General features: G+C 42.3%; 2 protein-coding genes across 5 annotated transcripts in view; one reads left to right on the plus strand and one right to left on the minus strand.

The window, feature by feature from the left end:
- Positions 1 to 9,832, plus strand: part of FYCO1 (FYVE and coiled-coil domain autophagy adaptor 1) — a 41,711-nt gene extending 31,879 nt beyond the window's left edge. For 2 of the 4 annotated variants that reach the window (XM_066321050.1, XM_066321032.1), the window contains 4 exons: positions 5,879 to 5,968; positions 7,682 to 7,892; positions 9,153 to 9,262; positions 9,708 to 9,832. In XM_066321050.1, coding sequence (XP_066177147.1) covers positions 5,879 to 5,968; positions 7,682 to 7,892; positions 9,153 to 9,262; positions 9,708 to 9,783 — 487 coding nt within the window. In that variant the 3' untranslated portion in view covers positions 9,784 to 9,832. Of the gene's footprint in view, positions 1 to 2,864; positions 2,949 to 5,169; positions 5,204 to 5,878; positions 5,969 to 7,681; positions 7,893 to 9,152; positions 9,263 to 9,707 lie in introns of those variants that run through there. The other 2 variants (XM_066321022.1, XM_066321041.1) reach the window with 2 other exon arrangements.
- Positions 9,833 to 17,003: 7,171 nt separating this feature from the next.
- Positions 17,004 to 18,654, minus strand: CCR9 (C-C motif chemokine receptor 9). The gene is made up of 2 exons (XM_066326622.1): positions 18,637 to 18,654; positions 17,004 to 18,164 (listed from the first exon to the last, which is right to left on the minus strand). The coding sequence occupies exons 1-2, from the start codon at positions 18,652 to 18,654 to the stop codon at positions 17,004 to 17,006; spliced, it is 1,179 nt and encodes a 392-aa protein (XP_066182719.1).
- Positions 18,655 to 20,338: the final 1,684 nt, after the last annotated feature.

The raw sequence follows: 20,338 nt of genomic DNA on the forward strand, positions 1-20,338 counted from the left end.
GACAAAAGCAAATCTATTTATTTGGTGAAGAGGATTGTCTTGACAGTCAAGACCCAAACACAACAGCTGGTGGATTTGAATACATCATCTGTTACCAGATTTGTACTGATGGGGCCTCAAAAGCATACTCAAAAGACAATTACAAAGAGGCTTCTGAAAACAGTATAAGGATTAAGCTTTCTAATACATCAGTGATTTAGTGCTTGAATTGAGGATTTCTGGGGAAACCCATGAGAGAAATAGAATTTGTTTTGCCGAATTTCACCGTTTAGGCTCAGGTTGCAGACTCTGAGCATCAGAGTCGTTTGGCTTGGGTTGGACCTGTCCCAAAAGGCAAGGTTTGAGTCTCAATGAGTTCTTCAGAATTTGTGGTTCAGTTAAGCCTCATCTTGTTCTTTAGATGTCAATCACATCATCAAATGGCAGCACTTCTTCCTTTCCCCATTTCAAGTGACTTACTAAAAAAATGGAGTATTTTCATAAATGTACTACATTTGTATTACTCTCAGAGGGAGGATTTACCAATTCTCTGTCAGCCCACTCCATCACCCTCCCTCTCAAGTGTTGATGGGGTTTTGCAGTGTCAGCTCTCCAAGTTAAAGAGAGGCTTGACTCCTTAAGCCTCTCCTTAACAGCCCTGCAGTCAGTGTTGTTGCCAGCAGATAAAAGTAACAACCCTAAAACAGCGATCTTTGCAAGCTGTTTACCTGGTAAATTAAGTCTTTTGTGAGATAGGTTTATTGGCTTTTTAAAGATTTAGCCCAAAAGCTAAATCCCCTCTCTCCTGAGCTACAAAAACTTTATTTCTGTGAGATTAATCCTACTACAAGATATTACCCAGCATAAGATTAGCAGAACTCACCTCTGAATCTTAGGAGTGGCTGAAAGACCTTACCCAGTGAGTTCTAATGTAAAGCGTTTCAAGTGTCCCTTGGTTCTGCAAGAGAGGAAAACACTAGAGAAACAAACCCATGCAGGCAGATTTTTGCATCAGCCTGTGCTACCATAGCTGGAGTGCTTCTGGGACTCTGACTTGTAGAGCAGTGAGCTTGTATCTCTGACTACTTGAGTTTCGTACCTGCAAATGTGTATAAAGAAATACAGCACCAAATTTGACTTATCTCTGCAGCATCATTTATTGAAAGAACGCCACTGACACAAGAAGTGTACATTTCTTGTGTCATGCTCTTTAAAAACTGAGTTCTCCCTTGTGCTTCATTGCATTGTGATGATTGATGCATTGCATTGTTTCATTGCATGTGATAGCAATTTCTGTGCCTCTAGGAAACAAACTGGGAGCAAGGTGCTAAATATTCACAAACTGTTCCTGGCTAACAGGGGAGCAATAGGTTGTGATAACCACCTGCTTTTATCAGTTATTTTCAGTTGCAGAATAAGGTATGAGGATGACACAGCAGTGCTTAAGCTGTGTGGTAACATATGGGTTGTGTGAATTTATCCTCTATAGGGAGTGGGCTGAGAAAGTAGCTGTTACTCCTGGATGGATCAGTCTGAAGAACATTTGAGTGTAAAGCTGTGAAGGACCTTGGGTGCAGACACCACCCTGGCTGCAGGGTACCTGCAGCCTCTGGGATGGAGCAGCCTCTGTGGAGGTACAGGGAGGGCTGGGCAGCAGCTCTGCTGAAAGGACTATGGGCTCTTGGTGGATACTGGTGTAAACTCAGGCCAGAAACTGCTTCTGCCATATCTCGCCTATAATTCTGCCTCAGTTTCCCTGAATTGCCTCTAAAGAATTTTGTGAAAAGAAAATTCAAAGGTATCTTAACTAGTGTTACGCACAGATGTGGCTGTAGCCTTGGTGACCTACAGGCTGCAGTATTTGGGCTATACTGGCAGCAGCTTGTCAGTATTTTTAGTGTTGATTTTCAGTCGTCTGTTTGCTGCCTCCTGCTGGGAAGGGGACTTGAAAGCACCCTGGTAATCCCTAATTGCTTGTTCTGAATATTTTGCAAATGCAATGTTTGAAAGCTGTCTTCATCTCACAGCCTTTGCCAAATCTCCTCCCTATCATAATACAAAAAATCCCAAACCAAACCAACAAACAAACAAACAAAAAAAACCCCAAAACCAAAACTAAACAAACAACAACAACAAAAAAACCCAAACAAACCCTGTCCCCCCTCCCCCCCCCCCACCACCAAACAACCACCACCACCACAACAACAACAACAAAAAATTTTGCACATTGTCTCCTGGAACACAGAAATATTCCTTTGTCATGATTGTTTCCCTTGCTTGCTTTCTCTGTTTTGTCTCTTGTCTTGAAGATAGAGTGTGACCAGATTTAAGGCTGGGGAGTCCTTTTGTATTGTTTGCTAGTTGTTTTTATTTCATACTGGATGTAGCATGCCTAAGCCATACATACTTTTTTGAGAAGTAGCTAAGATTTCCTTTATAGCAGCTCACCCATAGCACACAGTGATGGATCTTCATGTCCAGCCATCTTTTTTTTGTGTAGTTTTGCAGCTGTCCGTGTGATGCTTTCCCATTTCAACACATACCAGGGTTTGCCCTTAACACTTCCATCCCTTTTCCACCCATAGACCTTCATGCAAGACACTGTCTTGCACCCTGTTAAAAACTCAGTGAGCTCTGTATCCCCCATGTTCTATCCCAAATCATGTCTCTCTTCTTGCCCATGTCAAGGGCAGTGTGTGGTATCCTTTCTTCTGATCCTTTACTGTCCTCTTTCTGTTTTCACTGCTCTTTGTTGGGTTGGAGAGGAAGGCTAATAACTAAGTTAGGGTGCCTGGGGTGGGTCTGACCTGCTAGATAACAGCAGGTCCAGGGAATCATTGGTGCTCTTCAGCATAATGCCTTTGATTGTTTCTTTGCATTTTCAGATGTGTTTGCTGGGCTAAGCAGCTGTTAGGGGCTCTGTACAGCCTCCAGTCTCCGTTTCAGGTTTCTGCCTTTCACACAATTCGGTAAGACTCTCACCTGGATGACAGAAGATCTCTCCAGAAATCATTGCACTGCTGACAGGCAGATGGCTTCTGGGATTTCACTGCTCAGCCACATGAAGCTGATGCCTCAGACATGTAGCTACAGCTGTCAGAGCTCAGGTGTTTATGAAAACTGAAAATTGCTGAGTCCAGATTTGAAACAGCTTTTTTCAGGTTTTAATTCTAAAAGGGACTTCCAATTTTTAACTCCCCAAGCCATTTATGATGTTGGCCACAGTATTTTTAGTATCATTTGTAAGAAATGTTTTCCAAGAACAGACACACTGGACCAGACCATCCACCTTAGGGACAGTGACCAACAGCAGGTGCCTGAGGAAGTGCATAAGAACAAGAATGAAGCAATAATTCTTCAAAATGCTCTATCAGCTTCCAACAATTTGTGTCTTCAGGCTTTGCTGAATCAAGGGCTGTTCTCTTCTTGCTGTAGTGTCTTTTCCATGTTTCAGTTCTGTCTGCTTTTAGCCCCATTTCATTTCACCTTTAAAAAGAAAAAGAAGGAAAACAATACAGACTGTTTAAATAGGTACGCCAGAGGGTGGATGGATATTCATAATCTGGGGACCTGGCAAGCTGCAGGAACATCCTTAGTGCTGACACAAAGGGTGAACGGATCAAGAACAAATTCTCCTGTCAGGGGAAAAATTATACTGTTTCGTACATTATAGTCTAGCAGACCTTTGTTTAGACTGTTTGACACAGTGAGATATCATAAAGATAGGGAGGATTTTGTGATTATAAGGCATTTTTGTTTAATACACAAATTAGGAGACTTAGCATTCCCTTAGCCTTAGATGTGTGGTGAATGTATTGGTTTGAACAGCCAAGTGACAAGCTAACCACCTAACCATGTATTGGGTAGCAGCAGCAGGAATAACAAAAATCATGCGTTAGAGGAGAACACGGAACATATATTGGTTCTGGGATTTAACTTCTGTTTCAGGTTTCCAAATGAAAGGTGAAATTAATGAATTAAATCAAGAACTCTAATGGCATTGTGTAGGAAATATTGGAGTTTCACACTTCTGAAAATCCTGTAATTGTGTAGTTCTCTTGCTCTGCATGAATTCAAGGCTGTAAAATTAACCTGTGTAGTTGACCTGGTGGGATGAGAGACTTATGTATGAAGCCAGTTGCTGTTCCCACTGTGCAAGCAAAATATATGGGTAGGCTTACAAGCTATAGTTTAGTTTTCTAGTTTACTGGTGTTTTTTTTTTTGTTTGTTTGTTTGTTTTGTTTTGTTGTTGTTGTTGTTGTTGGTTTTTTGGGGGGGGGGGGAGGGGGTTGGGGTGTTGTTTTTTTTCTTTGTTTTTTTTTTTTTTTTTTTTTTCCTGACTCAGTTTTCTTATCTGGTTGTATAAAGATAGTTAATAATGAAATTATTTGTATCAGTAAGTATTTGCACAGATGTTGTACTAACCTTTATGGACCAACACGTAGTAAGTGCTTCATTCTTACATTCCTAGTATCTGGTTACAGCTCAGATTTTGGCACTTAATTACAGCTTTGAATCTCCCATGCACATCCCATCTGTCTCTTTAGGGTATTAACAGTAGTGGCGTGACTCTGAAGAAGTCAAGAATTACTCAAGAGGCTACAAGAATAAAATAACAGGAATATTGAGATAACAGTTCAGGAAATGTGTAGACAGTGGGTGCAGTTTAATTTGCAGTCATAACAGTAAATTCATCCTGTTTATAAACAATAATGCCACTGCACTAAACTGACATGTGATTGCATGTGTTGACACAGTGTATTCAGATGCTGCTCAGAACCACCTGAAGGAGATATTTTCTCCTGCTCTTCTGCTCAGCAGTACTGCTAGTAGAGCAATGTCCCATTGGATTTAAAAGAAAATGCTGAACTGTGCATTTGTTTTGAGAATTGGTCTACAGCAAGTGTAGACCAATGCTCTATGCTCTCTTGGGGCATTACTGCACTTGATGGTTCAGAAGAACATATGGTATTACATTTTATTAGATTCTGCTGGTTTTTGGAAGGAACTAACCAGCTGGTTCCCTGTAAATAAGAATCCTTGGTGTTTTTTCTGGGAATGACAGCTTAATTGTCTCAAACTGCTGGAATGCAGAGAAACAAAACAAGAATCAGTCAGAGAAGCTAACTTGCTTGGAAACTATCAGTGTTTGTTTCCTGACGCTCAAACTCATCCTTCTCTGTGTCCAGCCCTGTAATTCATACCTGATGCTACTCCAGTGTACACCCAGAGTATACAACTTTTTTGAGGTAAGGAGTGGATAGCAGGTTCTTCCCACTGCTTCACTGCTGGCTGGGTGTGGAGGACGCATCCTGCTTTGTTATCTTGAAACAGTATCTTCGGTGTATTTGTGTTTGAATCATGCAGTATTTTTGTATAAAAAGAAGACAGGTGGTAGCAATTCTGTAGCAATAGAATATGTTTTGTGTACAATTGTCAGAGTAAGGAACTAGACAATATGTCTGTAAAACACCTCTCAGATTAAATCCAGGGAGACATCTTATCCTTTTGCAAGCTTTGTTTGAGGAACGAGTGCAGACTGTTTTGCTTGTGTTTGCCCCTCTAATTCCCACCGGCGGAAGAATCTTCAAAACCTGTTATCATCTCAATAAGAAAGGTATGTAATGATTGCAGAAAAGATTTTCTGGAGGTATATATGTATTCCTTTTAGCTCATGAAACCAGGATATAAACAGTTTTATGTTTGTGCACAGTGGTGAGCAGAAGGGGCCTGAAGTTGTGCCCTGTTTTGTCACTAGAATGTGCCAAGTAAGAATTACTAGAATTTGGTATCAGGACTATCAAAACGTTTCTGTTTTAGGGAGGCATCAGCATGCAGATTGTATTTGATCATATACTACTCAGAGAATCATGATTTTCCTTCTTTTTCTTATTCTAGAAACAGCACATCTTCAACCTTTGATGAATCCGAAGACTGGCAAGTTGCTCAAGATGCTGAGATATGCTTGCTGAAGTCAGGAGAAATTATGTAAGCAGAACAATTTCTTTGCTATAGGTGAAAGCATAAAGGCTGAGCTCAGATATCAGCTATGTGAGCCCAAGCCTTGCAGGCTCCTGGAAGAGCTGCTCACTTGTGTCTCACAGTAGAATTCATTCTGAGGAGGATGAGAGGGTGTAACTCAACCACAAAGAGCTGCAGCCATGAACCAGGTTCTCTCTCTTCAGTCCTAGAAAACTTCAGTGCAGCTGGGGAATAAGAAGTAAAGATATAGGTCCACATCACATGAGAAAACATTTCCTATTTTTATTGCAGGAATTGCTGTCAACACAAAGGGGGTTTAGAGAGAAGGCTGTGCAGTTCCAGCAACGTCTGAAAGAAACAGCGAGGGCAAGTCAGGGAATGCAGCTCTAGATGGACCTTTGCCAAAGAGAGGGAAATCATGGCATTTTGGAGCATCTATCTGTTACTTACCCATGGCTTCCCAGAATCTGTTTTGCCTGCTGTGGTTGATACATGCCATAGCATCAAATATTAATCTAAGCCTCAGCTCAAGCTCTGTGTGGACTGTGTGTGCACAATTCTCTGCTCTGAAATTCCTAGTTATATGCAGTAGTGATACAGCATGTCACTTGCACAGCTAAGAAGGGAATCCAATGTGTGGAAATGCACATGACTTAGAGAAATTCAGCTTTGCACACTGTCCCCTTAAACCTAGCTTTGAAATTTTGCCTTAGTTATAGGAAAGGTTTTAAACTTTTGACTGCAAGGAGATAAATCAGTCCATGTTTCAAGCTTGTTGCTGCTGTTCAGGGATACAGGTAAATGAAGCAGTAACTAGAATAATGGCTGGGCTGTAAGGCAAGATAAATAATGATATTTAGCTTGTTAAAATCAAAGGTCACCTGAGACACGACAAGACTATAGTTTGCTCTGATCTCATTAATTTGCAAGAAGAGTGACAGATGAGATTAGTTTTGGTTAGGGTAATATCGGTGAGATTGCATGGATCTTAGAAATTACAGGTTTCCCCTGAAGAAAGTAACTAGTGTTCTCCTGCTTTAGGGCCTCATTGTTCACAGTCTTAAATAGATACCAGAATGAAGTCAGCTCATCTAATGCTGTAGGATTAGATTAGATTACAGCATCTAATGCTGTAGCATCTCCATCATCTAGATGATAAGAATTTCCTTTTTAACTGGAAGTGTTTTGAGTCAGTTTTTTTGCAGCTTGGCTGGGTAAAACAGACCCAGATGTAGCATTAAACACTTCAGAACAGAGCTGCTGTTCACATTCCATCCACCTGTACTCCTGATCCCTCCTGTTTCCTGTGCAAATTTTTATCTTCACCTAGGAAGGGGAATAAACCGGGTAACTTACTTTTTGTTTAAAAAGAACAGTAGAGGGCAGCACTTCTTTTTTATTTGTAATAACTCGAAAAAGATTTATTCCTGTTTTTCTTTATTTATTTTCTTTATTCCACTGTTTTTCTTTAGTTGAAATGAAATAGATAAGTGAACAAAATCCACTCGTGCCAGAGCAGTGAAGGTTCTTAATATCAGTCAGCTTTTTTGTAGTTTTTACCTTCATCTGAGGCTGAATTTTCATGCATCTTTTGGACCTGTCCTAAATGTGCTGTGGAGTCTACCTAAAATAGATGGAAAATAAAAATCAATGATTAGTGGTTTTGTCTGAGTAAGTGGATTGAATCTTTTCAAGTAATTGTATATTTTTCCCTCACAGGATGAAATTACCTCTTACAGTAGAAGAGATCATGAATTTTGGAGAAAGCAACAGAGAGCTGTTCATCAAATCCAGCACCTACAGTATCATTCCCATCACTGTTACAGAGATGGGACTAACAATTAGCTGGATCTTCTCATCAGACCCCAAAAGCATATCCTTCAGTGTTGTCTACCAAGAGTCGGAAGACACGCCGCTGGATCAGTGCAAAGTAAGGCCTTTGTCTCCTTTCTACCTTAGAGGCTGTAGTGCTCTACACTCATCCAGCCTACAGCAACTGACAAGTATTGCTAGGAGGTCTTCACCAGAAGGCCAGTTGCTATTGCATTAAGGATTTGTTTCTCCAGTTAAGCTGCAGTTCTGCTAAATGCAAAGCTACATCTTTAATGTTGCCTGCAAAAGCTGAGTTGAAAAGCCCTGTAGCTTCTGTTGGTTGCATCTGAAATTCACCCAATATTATTAAGCAAAATTGAACATCCAAGTCTGAATTTTTTTCCTCAATTTCACTGAGTTTATAGACTCTTTAAGTCTGGTTTTACCAGGCTCCTGAGTAGAATCCACAGGGAAACAGATAAATTTCTTGGTTTACCTACATTTCTTACAATGAAGCATGAACTTAAGTGCCTTGATGGTGTGGGAAATCTCTTTGCAAATGCCCAAGGTACCCAGTTTTATATGTGCTGTCCATATTTCATTAGGATTACACTTACTCAACTAATTGGAAAGTTTTGCTGAAGACAAGGCAGCTGTTGGTTTAATCCACTGTGGTGGGGTGAACTCTATGGCTGTGATTTACTGGGGAATAATTTATGTAGCTTGTGTAATTCACTGCACCATCATTAACTCCATGTAAAACATCTCTTTTTCTTAATCTGAAAGCTGAATGAAGTATGAATGCTGCTTTTGTCTTGATATATTTCTTTGGTAAGACTTTGTGTTTTATAGGGTCATCTTTGGTCTATGTCAGCTGCTCTTCTGACAGCTATGCTCAGGTTTTACAGCAAGACACACATAGAACCACAGATACACACACTTTTGCTGTAAGCTCAGATAAACAATTAAGATTTGCTGAGAAAGCTTATTTTATTACACAGGGAGTATAAAAACGTATATTAAAAGATATTTTTAGCTAAATCCTGCTCTTGGAAATATAGATTTAATGTACCACTTGCTGAAGTTACTAAAGTTTCTTAGATTAACATTTAAAAGTTCAGGATTTGAATCGATCTCTAAAGCAGAGGTTAATAGCCATACGTTAATGCTGTAAAGATATAATCAAAGGAAAACAGATGTCTCACTGCGAGATTTTAGTTTGGGTGAATTTTTAATGCTAATCAGTTAGAGTAGTTAGTTTTGCAGGCACAGATGCACTTTGGGAGTTTCAAGGTGGCTGAAATCAAGGTTTTCTGGAAGAAAATGCCAGTTTATAGGGCAAATAGCAAACTTCATTTGAATTTGTATTGAATTACAGGTTCTTATCCCTATGACTCGCTGCAACTCTCATAAGGAAACTATCAGAGGACAGGTGAAAGTCAGAAACGCTGGAATCTACACCCTGATATTTGATAACACATTCTCTAGGTAGGTCCTAGCCAGGTGTAAAGGTGAAATGAGCTTGATTTTACACACTGGGGAACTGATCAGAGGTACCATTATTCCACCATTCAGAAGTCAGCATAGGGAATTTTTTCCTCACTTGCCAAGAGGTCTTCAAGAATTTTGGTTGTTGTTCTTGTTTGGGCTTTTCTTTTCCTACCCCCACAGCAGAATTCCACTCTTCTTTCTGAACCTCTGGGAGGGTTAACAGAAGTAAACAAGTAATTTGTGACTCATTCCAAGACAGTTTAATCAGGATTGTCATCTTTTTAAAAACAAACCTGACAGCCATTGCACAGGCGTACTTCTTTTTGACAACAGTGAATTTTTTGCCCAAGTGTAAACTGAAAGACTGAATACACTTTGAAGGCTTCCTCTCTTGTTGGCTTCAGCTAACATGATCTTTTTGTTCTCTTTCTTTCCTCGACAGGTTTATCTCAAAAAGAGTGTTTTATCACTTGGCTGTTGAGCGACCTATCATCTATGATGGAAGTGATTTCCCATAGCCTTCACTATACTGTGTATTTTTAATTAAATGTTTGAGATATGCTATTATTTATGTACATGTGTAAGCATTCTGATTACCACTGTGTTTGAAGACTTTGAAACTATGCAATAGTTCTAATGCACTTAAGAGGAGATGTGTACACTAAAAATGGAAGCCTTTTCAGGAACACTAATGGTTCTGTACTGTGTACAGATTGCTGAAAAGCCATGTCGTTTGGTTTAACAGGTCAATAATAACCAATTTTTTTTCAGTGGGGAGAAAAATAAGTGTGGGGGTGTCTAAATGCGAACTGAAATTGTCTGCTGAAAATTGAACTATTTTTCTTCCAAAAATATCCTTCAAAAGGAAATTTAAAGAAAAATACCTATTTTTGACCTCCTCACTGAGGTGTAAAGATAACCATTTCTGTTCTGCTGTGCTGCTCTTACAGTCAGAGCAGCAATTATGCAATACTTCAGTCTGCACAGGCAAATATTGTAATCCATCTGGAAATTTTTTATCTTTTCCATTTTTTATAAGCAGCAAACCATAGGAGTTTTATACGTTTTGGGCTAGGATTTGGTAAGTCTTAACTGGCTTTTTCCAATGCTTTGGCACTGAATACCAGTTACAAAATAATAAACATTAAGCAGCAACTCCTTTCACTTCGGCTCACCGTACTCTGTACGTTGGCCCCCGGAACCCTGTTCCTACAATGAGCACAAGTGGCAGAATGCAGAACATCCCTTGTGGAATAACGTACTGCTCACTAGGGATGTTGGGAAGAGGACCATTCCTTTTTCCTGCCTTAGCACCTTAGTCATCAGCATTCACGGGAAAGCACAGTTTCTGAGGAGATCAGCAGCATCTCTCTCTAGACGACGTGGAAAGCAGCAATAATGTTTGAACCAGTCTCAAAACGTCCATCCAAAATGGAATGCATATCCACGCTTGGTGAGCTCTCCACTCAGTGGTGTTCCCTTTCCTAAGCCTTGCAGTTGCCCTATCCAACTGCTAACTTTCCATCTCAGATTTGGGGGCTGTTAACACTGCCTTTTAAGGGAAGATTGGGTTCTTACTTACACAAAATTTCTATGCAAACCATCTGCTTTCTGTATAGAGTTTCAGCGTTTTGTCAAAATACCTGGAAGTGGTTTTTTCTGTATAAAAGAACCTGTCTTCAACACAATGGCAAAACATTTGGCAGGAGAAAGAAGAAAAGCTCCTTCTTTCAACCAGCCCTCCTCATAATTTAAGTGTGTCTGATTTCTCATGTTACTGTTCCCCCAAGGAAACCTCAGATCTTGAGGGTTTTAATGCAGCAGTTGGTAGAAGACCAGCACAACCTCTGAGGAACCCTGTAGAGACTTGGTGGCAGCTGGAGCTGGCACACAGGGGTCATGGTGGGAGACAGAAAATAAAGCATGAGGGGAAAGAAGAAAAAAGGGCAAGCATAAATCAAAGCAAATGGTTTGGGGAGAGGAAAGGAGCAAACTTTAAAAGCAAGGAGAGGGAATTGGAGGTACAAACACAGCTAGGGAAGGTGGTCAGGAAAGGCCAGCTGGCATTTATGTTTTGCTGGTCCAATCCAATACCCATAAGGGATTTCCCACCCCAAAAGACTTTGTTTAAAAGGTGGAGATTACAAACCAAGTGTTGGACATTTACATAGGAGCAGCTGAGGCAGAGGGAAATTTGTGATCATAGAAAAGAATATAATTGCAGTTAAAGCTAAAGGTTGTTCATAATTTGTTCCAGTTGTTAACAATGTATAATATAGTGATCCTGAAAAAGATTGTGGAAGAATTACTACTTTTCATGGAACACCTATGATTTAGGTCTCTGGCTCATTGGTAGCATTCCCTTGCCTTCAGCTGCCTTTTTCCCCATGGTGGTGATGTGGTCCCAGCCCTCTGCCAGGCAGAGTGGTCAGTGGAAGGTGCAAGCTCCTGAAGGCTGCAGTGCACTCAAGCCCTGACCTAGTTGTGTGCATGAAAATGAGATGGACAAGAGACTCATGTGAGCAATAAACAGCAATAAATGGCACGGGTTGGTTCAAGAATTACAGCATATTTCAGTCTTGAAGCTATGTTTTATATTTAATTAGGCAAGAAGAGATTATTTATTGCTTAAAAATGGAGTACTGTGTACCATATGCTATACAATTTCACAGAGCTGTTACTGAAGTCTGCTGCAGTTTTCTTTTAAGCTTTTAGGTGTGGTTTTTAAAAACATTTTGCTGTTGTTTACTTAGAATACTAATTTTAGTGGGATATCTTTCTTAAAATGCCAAATGTAAGGTAAAGGGACACTGTCAAGTATCTTCAGCCAAAATATGACATCTCTGTTAAAAAGTAATTGAAGTCTCCCTACCAAAAATAATTTGACAGCCTTGCCTATTGATTTCCTCTCCACATCCAGTTCTTGACATTTTTTTTTATTCTGTGGCAAATATTTTTAAGCCCCTGTTTATGTAACTCTTAAGATAATTGTCTCCATGTAGTAAGCTGGATATTTCCCTGGAGGTCTCTCATGTAGGCAGTCCTCAGATTAGCTATGTTTGGGAGAAGGGGAGTAAATCCACTGGATTGTTCTCATTTAGCATTTGAGTCTTTATGGTCCCTTTTCTTCAGGTTTTCCTGCCCTTTGAGAGTAATTTTATGGCTAATTTATTTCTCTCTCTGCAAGAGGACTCAGAATGGGAGTTATAACCTGTAGTTTAAAGATGAAAATAAAGTGTTTGCTTCTGACCAAAGACAGTACTTCAAGACAAAATGTTTCAAATGATGAAATATCAGGCTGGTAAGGTGCAAGTCGACAGGAGGGCAGCTGTTCAAGGAAGCTTCCCAAGGAGCAGTAATCCCATCATAACAGCTGGAAGAGGCTGTGCAGAGACAGTAAAGAGCTTTACATTAGTAGAGACCTTTTGTTTAAATGTCCCAGACAGTTCATTACTGGAACCATGGAAACTCAATAAAGGATTTTGCACAAGGGCAGGCTTGTACAAGAGATTATTTCATTGTGTAAGAGATTATTTAATTCAAGCACCTCATTCTTTCAGTCATAAAATGCTTGTTCATATGGGCTATGCCAGCAATGCTGAAAAATCTATTTATAAGTGCTCAGGTGATTTGTTGAATTGGGCTTTTTATTATCTGCAGAAATGCAATAAAGAGAAAAATATTTTCAACTCATCATGAAATTAGTTGAAGGTGATGTCAGATTCATAGGACAAAGAAATTATACATTGTGGTCACCATAAGCAATTAGATGTTACTCTGGGTGCTGGAAAGCATAAGGAGATATGGAGGTCGGATTTTTTTTGTTACAAAGAGGTTTATGTGAAGGAAACAATGTAGTTTCTTCAAGAAAATGACAGTGTTCCTTTACTCAACATTACTCAATGTTTCTGTATGAAAAATGAAAGAGGTATTGCACAAGAGTGTACCACGTTACCAAACAGCAAAGCTACAAAAGCCTGACTTCTTTCCTAAAACTGAAATTGCACTATAGGTTTAATTATGCTCAATCACTGAGGTTGTAACTTGTTCAGAAGTATCTTTTGGTCTTAACTGCTAAAGAATTGCAAGCCCTGTTCACATCAAACTTCCTGCTCCAGATATGGGAAAAATCATGTATCCCAGTGTCTGTACAGTTACAGAAATGTAAACGGTTGTGTTGGAATGTTTTTCTTGATGCTTTTTTTTTTCCCTTTTTTAACCTCAGGAATTTAAGAATAAAATTCTTTATCATTGAGAATGTTTGTCCCTTTTTTGCCTCATAGGAATAGCTTTGTGTGGAAGATAAATCTGATGACCATATAATCTACTTGGGGTTTTTATGAAATTTATATTGTGCCATCCCCTCATTTCAAAGCTACAATTACCAATAGAAGTTTTTGAGGATCTCCAGAGGCATCTGGAGTCCTAGCTCAGCATTCAGAAGTTTCCCTCTAGGAGAGGCTCCAGCAAAGCCTAATCTGGTGTATGAGGGACCTGCAGAGTTTTGTATATAGCCAGTACATGTGTAAATGACCATACCTTGCTGTACCCAGCTCTGCAGGGAAATGCTGCAGCTGTTGAAAGTCTTTGTGTCCATCTCCAGTAATGCACTTTTATCCATACTGGGTAATAGCCCCTCCATTGGTGCTAGGGAAAAGGCTCTTCCAACCCTACTTCTGCCTTATATTTTTTGGTCTGTGCCCCAAGAACAGGCATTGGCACACACAGGATAACGTTCTTCTGTGGGGGCCATGCGAAGCTGCTGCAAGGTCATGGTATGCTCTGCATTAATCCTTGATGTTTCACAGGGATGCTTTGAAGTCCAAATACAGGACTTACTACCTACAATTTCACACCCTTCCCTGACTTCCCTGCTCTCTGGAAGAGGTACTTCTATAAAGATGTGTCTGCTTCAGGCACAGCAGGCATCAGGTAGGCAGGTTTGACTGCAGAGAGTGAAAGTTTCTCCCGGGCTCTCCCGGCTTCCTCCCCCTGTCCCACAAGCAGGCTGGTGCCATGTTACAGGACTGCCTGCACCACGGTGACAACACAGCACATGGGGCAGGGACGAGTCCAGCTGCCTCTTCAAAGAGCAACAGTATAGGAGACTACAGCCCAAAACTGGGAATGTCTAGGAAAAAATGGCCTCAAAGAAATGGGTGGGAACCTAAGCTATGGAAGATCTCAGGCCTCTCCCGGGACTTTCAGCAACTGCTCCGTGCCCATCCTGCTGGAGCTGTGTGTAAAGCATGAGCAGAGTCCCCTGGGACTGCTCAAGGGGCAAGGGAGGCAATACCCTCTGCCTGTGAGGAAACCTCTCATCCTGGAAGACAGCATCAGGTGAAGGATGGGGGCACCCAGAGGGACTGTGGTAGGATAAATGCAAGTAAAATATCAGGGCAGAGGGACAGGACCAAGAAGGGTTTGACCACAAGGAGCTGTGCTGCTGGCAGACAGAGGCCCCAGTAGAGGCAAGAGGGAGTAATGGCAGAAGACACCTCCATGACTGAGTCCCTGCTGTGTGCTGGCCAACAAGAAGGGTTGGTGATGAGGCTGCAGCCAGAGAAGTGCAGGGGGGCAGCTTCCTCCAGTTTGTGTGTGAGAGCAGCTTGGGGGGCACGCAGCCATGATGAAACAAACCCCAAAATTGCCCCCAGGGAGATTCATCCCCAGCTTCCCCTGGTAAAGTGATGGGAGCAACCTGACTCAGAGCAGGATGTGCCTGACCCAAGGACAACCCTGTCACCCCAAACTGCTGCAAGCTCATTGCAGTTTCACCTGCTGATCAAGCATGAATATTTCCCACAGTGTTTTGGAGACTGGAGAAGCTTTACTTTCTTTGAGATGGCCACAAAGTTCAAGTTCCTGGGGCTGGTGAGATGTAATGCAGGGAAGAGGAACTTGCAGCAGCTAAGGTTTGCACACTTGTTTGCATAACTCAAGGGCTCTTTGGGGGCCAGGAGAACCCTCTGTGTGAGAGCACAGTCACCCCCAGCCTCAGGAAGGGGTAGTGAGGCTGATCTGCTGTGGGGAAGCATCTGTCCCCAGTGTGCTTCCTCCTCCCCTGCCCTGCCTCCCTGGACTGGATCTCAGCCCTTGCCTCAGGGGCCTAAACCTGCTCTGGTGCCTGTGGGGTTCTCAGTTGCAGCTTCCACACCACAAAGGTTAGATATTTGAAATAAATCCTCTTAGCAAAGTTTTCCTTTGGCCTCTTTCGAGAGGGGTAAATGCTGTGATTGCAAACAGGTTATGTGTATGGATCCAATCTCGGAAAGGATGCATGTGTAAGAAACACCCAGTTCATCCCCTTGGTGTACATGGCAGTGCCTTTATTTAATTTTGGCATCTGTTTGCTGAGCACAAATGACAAAAAAACCCCACACCCTTCTTATACATACAGTAAAAAATATGTACATCTTTTACCATTTTTCTTCCTAAGGTTTAAAAAAAAAATCCTAATAAATGTATATGAAAATTGAGCCCTATCTGCCCAGGTGTACCCTATTAGCTAGAAAAGCAGCACCAAACTTTGCAGCAAGCTCTTGTTTACCAACATGCTTTAATGGTAAATGCACAATGAAAACCCTCTTTCCTTGGGAGAGCTAAGTGGCAGGAGGCAAACCAGGTTAAATGAGATTATCTAAAACAAACCCTCCTGCCTGAGCACTACATCCTGCAATTAAAGAGTGGCAGGTGCAGGCTGCGGTCAGGCAAGGCCATGTCCCTGTGAGGGGATGAGCAAGGGGGAACAGATAAATGATGCCCTGTGGGCTTGGGTTTTGGGGTCCATTATAGCACACTACTTCTGGGAATGGCAGGCTCCACAACCTGATGTCTCATTCCAAATTACATTATGTTTGGCACTTAATTACTCCCTGTCTTGCTGGTCCTAGGTTCAATATATTTTCCAGAGATACTGGTACATAACTGGCAGTCAGATGAATCATGGGTTTGATTTTTGTGTTCAGGTTTATGACAGCTTTGCACCATACAGCAAATATCCCTGGGACAGACAACTCAATGTCTCTGAAGCCCTTAATTTTTTTATTGTGAAGGGTGATTTGCTTTGAGTATCAAAACAGGAGCCATTGTACCTGACATTACACAGCTAAAATACAGGAGAATGACAGATCACATTCTGCACTGCCCACTTTATGTACATGAACTGGCTTTTCTTTGGAAGAAAAACCACTTATGCAGCCACATAGAACTGAATTTGCCCAGGCACAGAGGGGAGCAATTGCTCACTGCAACAAAGCAGTGTCAGAGCTAAAGGCCATTCTCCTTTACACGGGATGGGGTCTGCTGGAGGAATCTGGCAGGCCTCCCAGGTCAGGCCACCTTCACAGGGGAACCTGGTATGACAGCAAATGAAGGCTGAACCCCCTCCTGCTGCTTCCTATGGACAGAACGCTTCAATTGCCTCTGTTGCTGCCATAGCTGGGTTTATCTACTGCAGCAGGACTCGTTATTTCAGGTTGTGGTCTGAGCTGCAGATGGCCCAGCTGTCACAAAGACAGTTTTGACATCTATTAATTCTGTTTATAGCAAGTGTTGTTCCATTTTGCTGCCATCTGTTAAGGTTTCCTGTTCTCTCAGCTAGCAATCCTCAGTTTGTTAGCAATCCCGCACATCAAGGACAGGTCCCCAACCCTTTCTGCCCCTCTGGGATAATCTTTGGGCTATATAGGTGGTTTCCAAAGAGCTTGGTGTTTCTCTGGAGAGGAGGTGGTGAGCACTAACTTACAGGACTGCAAGGAGGGGGCATAAGAGAGGAGGTCCAGTGAGTGTTGAGGATCAGGGAGTTCCTGATCTGCCGCCTCCCCAGCATGGCAAAGGACCAGTTTGAGCTGTGCTCTGGGCTCTCACAGGTAGAAGACTGCTCCTGGGCCCTGCTCCAGCAGCAGCCACAGCTTTGCATCATCCTGCCCAGCGCCACCCTGAACCGCTCACCAGCAAATACATAGAGGAACGGGTTGAGGCAGCTGTGGAAGAAGGCGATGCCCTGGGTGACCTGCAGCCCGATGTCCAGCTGGTTGGCAGCCTGACAACTGTGCACCACCTCAGTGTAGGTGTTGATGGTTTTGACCAGCAAAACAATATTGTACGGGAACTGAGAGAGGAGGAAAGCAGTGATGATCATGGTGATAATCTTCAGTGACTTCTGCTTTTGGACTCTTTTGGCTTGTAGGAGGGTGTTGATGATAAGAGCATAACAAATCACCGTGATAAGGAGTGGGAAGAAGAACCCTATGATGACTTTCAAGGCCAGGACCGTAACTCTGAAGATGACTCTGACATTTGGTGGGTACATAATTCCGCAAACTGTTACGTCACCCATCTGTGCGCTCTGGCTGTAAATGATTTCTGGGATGCACAGGCCCACAGATGTCAGCCAGACAGCCAGACACATGAGCCTGCTGCGCAGGAGCCACCTTCGCTTACAAGCTTTAGCTTTCATTGCTTGGACTACAGTGATGTACCTGTCAAAGCTGATGCAGGTTAGAAGCAAGCTGCAGCCATAGAAGTTGATCTTATACACACTGTTGACAACTTTGCACATGAAGTCCTTAAAGATCCATCCATCAGAAGCAGCCTTGGCCCAGAAGGGGAAGGTGAAAAGGAGCAGGAGGTCGGCGATGGCCAGCTGCAGCAGGTACCAATCCATCATGCTCCTCCTCAAGTGGTATTTGCAATAGACAAGCACAACCAAGGTGTTCCCCACTGTGCCCACAGTGAAGAGGAGCCAAAAAAACACTGGCAAGAAGGCTTGAGCAAACTGCCTGACCTGCCTCTTGTCACACATGAAGTCTGTGCTGTTCACTGGGTTTTCACAGAGGGACAGCACCATGCTGTCATTCCTGTAGTAATCCAGGCTACCCTTGCAAGGATGTGTGACCTGCAATATGACATCCAGTAAATTTTGTTGAGAGACCCAGTAAAGCATACATCTGCCCCTCTCCACCAGATGCAATTGAAGATGCCTAATGTATTTCATTTAAATGAGAAAGTGCAAAGACTGTCAGTGAAATGGGTCTTTTCAGATTGCTTGAAGGGTGCAGCACAGCAGAGATTTATAAAAATGACCAATTAAGTGAGAAACTCACAAAAGAGCAGTTCATGACATCCAGCCAACTTCAGTGGCAGACAGTGAAAGCATTATCTCTGTCAGATAATTCAAAACATGGTTTGCTTGGCTTCAAATACATAACAAAAGGCAAAATGCCCAACTTGGAAAGAGGTGGAGAAGAAGTCTTTGTGTTACTGCTACGTTGGGATGGTATCAGTGGCTTGAAAGAGGCAGAAAACTGATGGAGACAAAGAGGGGGGGGGAGAAAAGGAGATGAACAGTAAGACAGCTGTATACTCACTGCACTTGCAGCTGCCATCTTCAGCCAGTTCTCTCCTCGGTCCTGAAGGAAGCTCTGTAGCCTGGAGAGGAAAGATGGGGAAAACAACTGATCTGAAACAACTCTGAAGCAGGACTGTGACTCTGTTCCTTGTACTTCTTCTTCTTCTACCTTTAATAAAAACCTCAACTCTATGAAACAAGTCTGGCCGGAAGATGAACAAACCACACACAAATTGATGTTGCTGATTTGATTTAGTAATTTATATTTAGCCTACATTAGGTCTTGACCTTCTCTATGGCATGGCACTGTGCTGATAGTCAAAGCAATCTCATTTTTAACAAGCTGCAGACGCCCCAGTGTGCACATGAAAAAAGTAATCTAAAAGCACTGTATCTTGCAAAACATTCCTGAGAAATTTTGAAATGTTCCTCTTAAATTATCTAGTAACTAAGAAGGAGAAGTACCTGGCTTTAATAGTACTTTGCAGTCTTAAATATTTGCATCCTCTGCAGCAAGTGAATAATCTCTGCCTGCAACTTCTCTTTCTTATCTGTGAGTTCAGGCACAGTGCTCATTGCTGTTGGCCTGCAAAGCTCATCATTAAGCCCCAGTAAAGAAGAAAATATAGGGCTTTTTCTGCTGCAGATTGGTTTTCTGGTCGGTCCACCATCACAAAAGGTAGCTGAGCCTGGTGCGCTCGATGCAAGACAAATGCACCTAAGTATTCCACATGTTCTGCATCAGCTTGTCCAGAATAATGCCTGGGGATGAAGCCTGGTGATAACAAAAGGTGTGTCAGCGGTACTGGGGACGTTCAACTAGCACAGACCTTTCCTCCAGACCCCTTGAAAAGCAGCTCATGTAACCGAGAGGTCACCTAGCAGACACCACAGCAGAAGTGGATGGAGCCAAACCTTCTCCATGGGGAAATGGCCCATGTTCATGTTCTGACTTCCCTCTGACTGCTCGCTGTGGTCTCACTAAAAGCACCTGTGGCTGTGGCTGGCAGCAGGCAGTCAGTGAGCTCCTGATTTCTCTCCAGAACTTACTTCTAACATGTCATTGCAGCATCTGGTGAAGGGTGCAGAGCTGTGCATCCCCAGGGAGCTTTTTTACATTGTTTTCTTCTAGCTGTCTGACCTACCTTAAACTGCACACAAAAAATCATTGCAACTGGGCCAGTTTGGTGTGGAAAAAAAAGGTGATCTGTAATTCAGTTTCTTTTCCATGGAGGCTGCTTGTAGGAAAAAGAGAGATATGAATAGTGGAGAAGTGAGGAGACTCATTGGGACAGTTGCTGCAGGAAGGCAAGCCTGGATGTGGCACCCAGGAGTCACACTCTGCGTGTGATGTTTGCTCTTTACACCTACAATCAACCTTTTTGTAGGCTGAGGTGAATGTGTGCTCCTGGGGCTTCAGCCCGACTACATTTGTCACACACTATTTACTCGGTGGTTTTCATGTTTTAGGTGGCTCAAACACAGGTGGCAATCTTCTCTTTCTTTTATTTTTATTTCAGGTTCCTTTTTTTATTTCTTGGTAGGCTCTTTTGATACCAAAAGGACAATTTTGGTCTCATATCCTCAATTTTCTGCTCATGTGAATCACCTAGCACGGGGCAAATCAGAGGTTGTGGCTAGGCTGTGTCCTGCTGCAAAACACTTTCACTGGGGAGAAAAAAATACCCTTGAACAAGAACTGGGTGCCTTTGGGCAGATTC

The sequence above is a fragment of the Sylvia atricapilla genome, chromosome 1 (genome assembly GCF_009819655.1).
Source record: "Sylvia atricapilla isolate bSylAtr1 chromosome 1, bSylAtr1.pri, whole genome shotgun sequence".
In the NCBI taxonomy this organism is placed as follows: Eukaryota; Metazoa; Chordata; class Aves; order Passeriformes; family Sylviidae; genus Sylvia; species Sylvia atricapilla.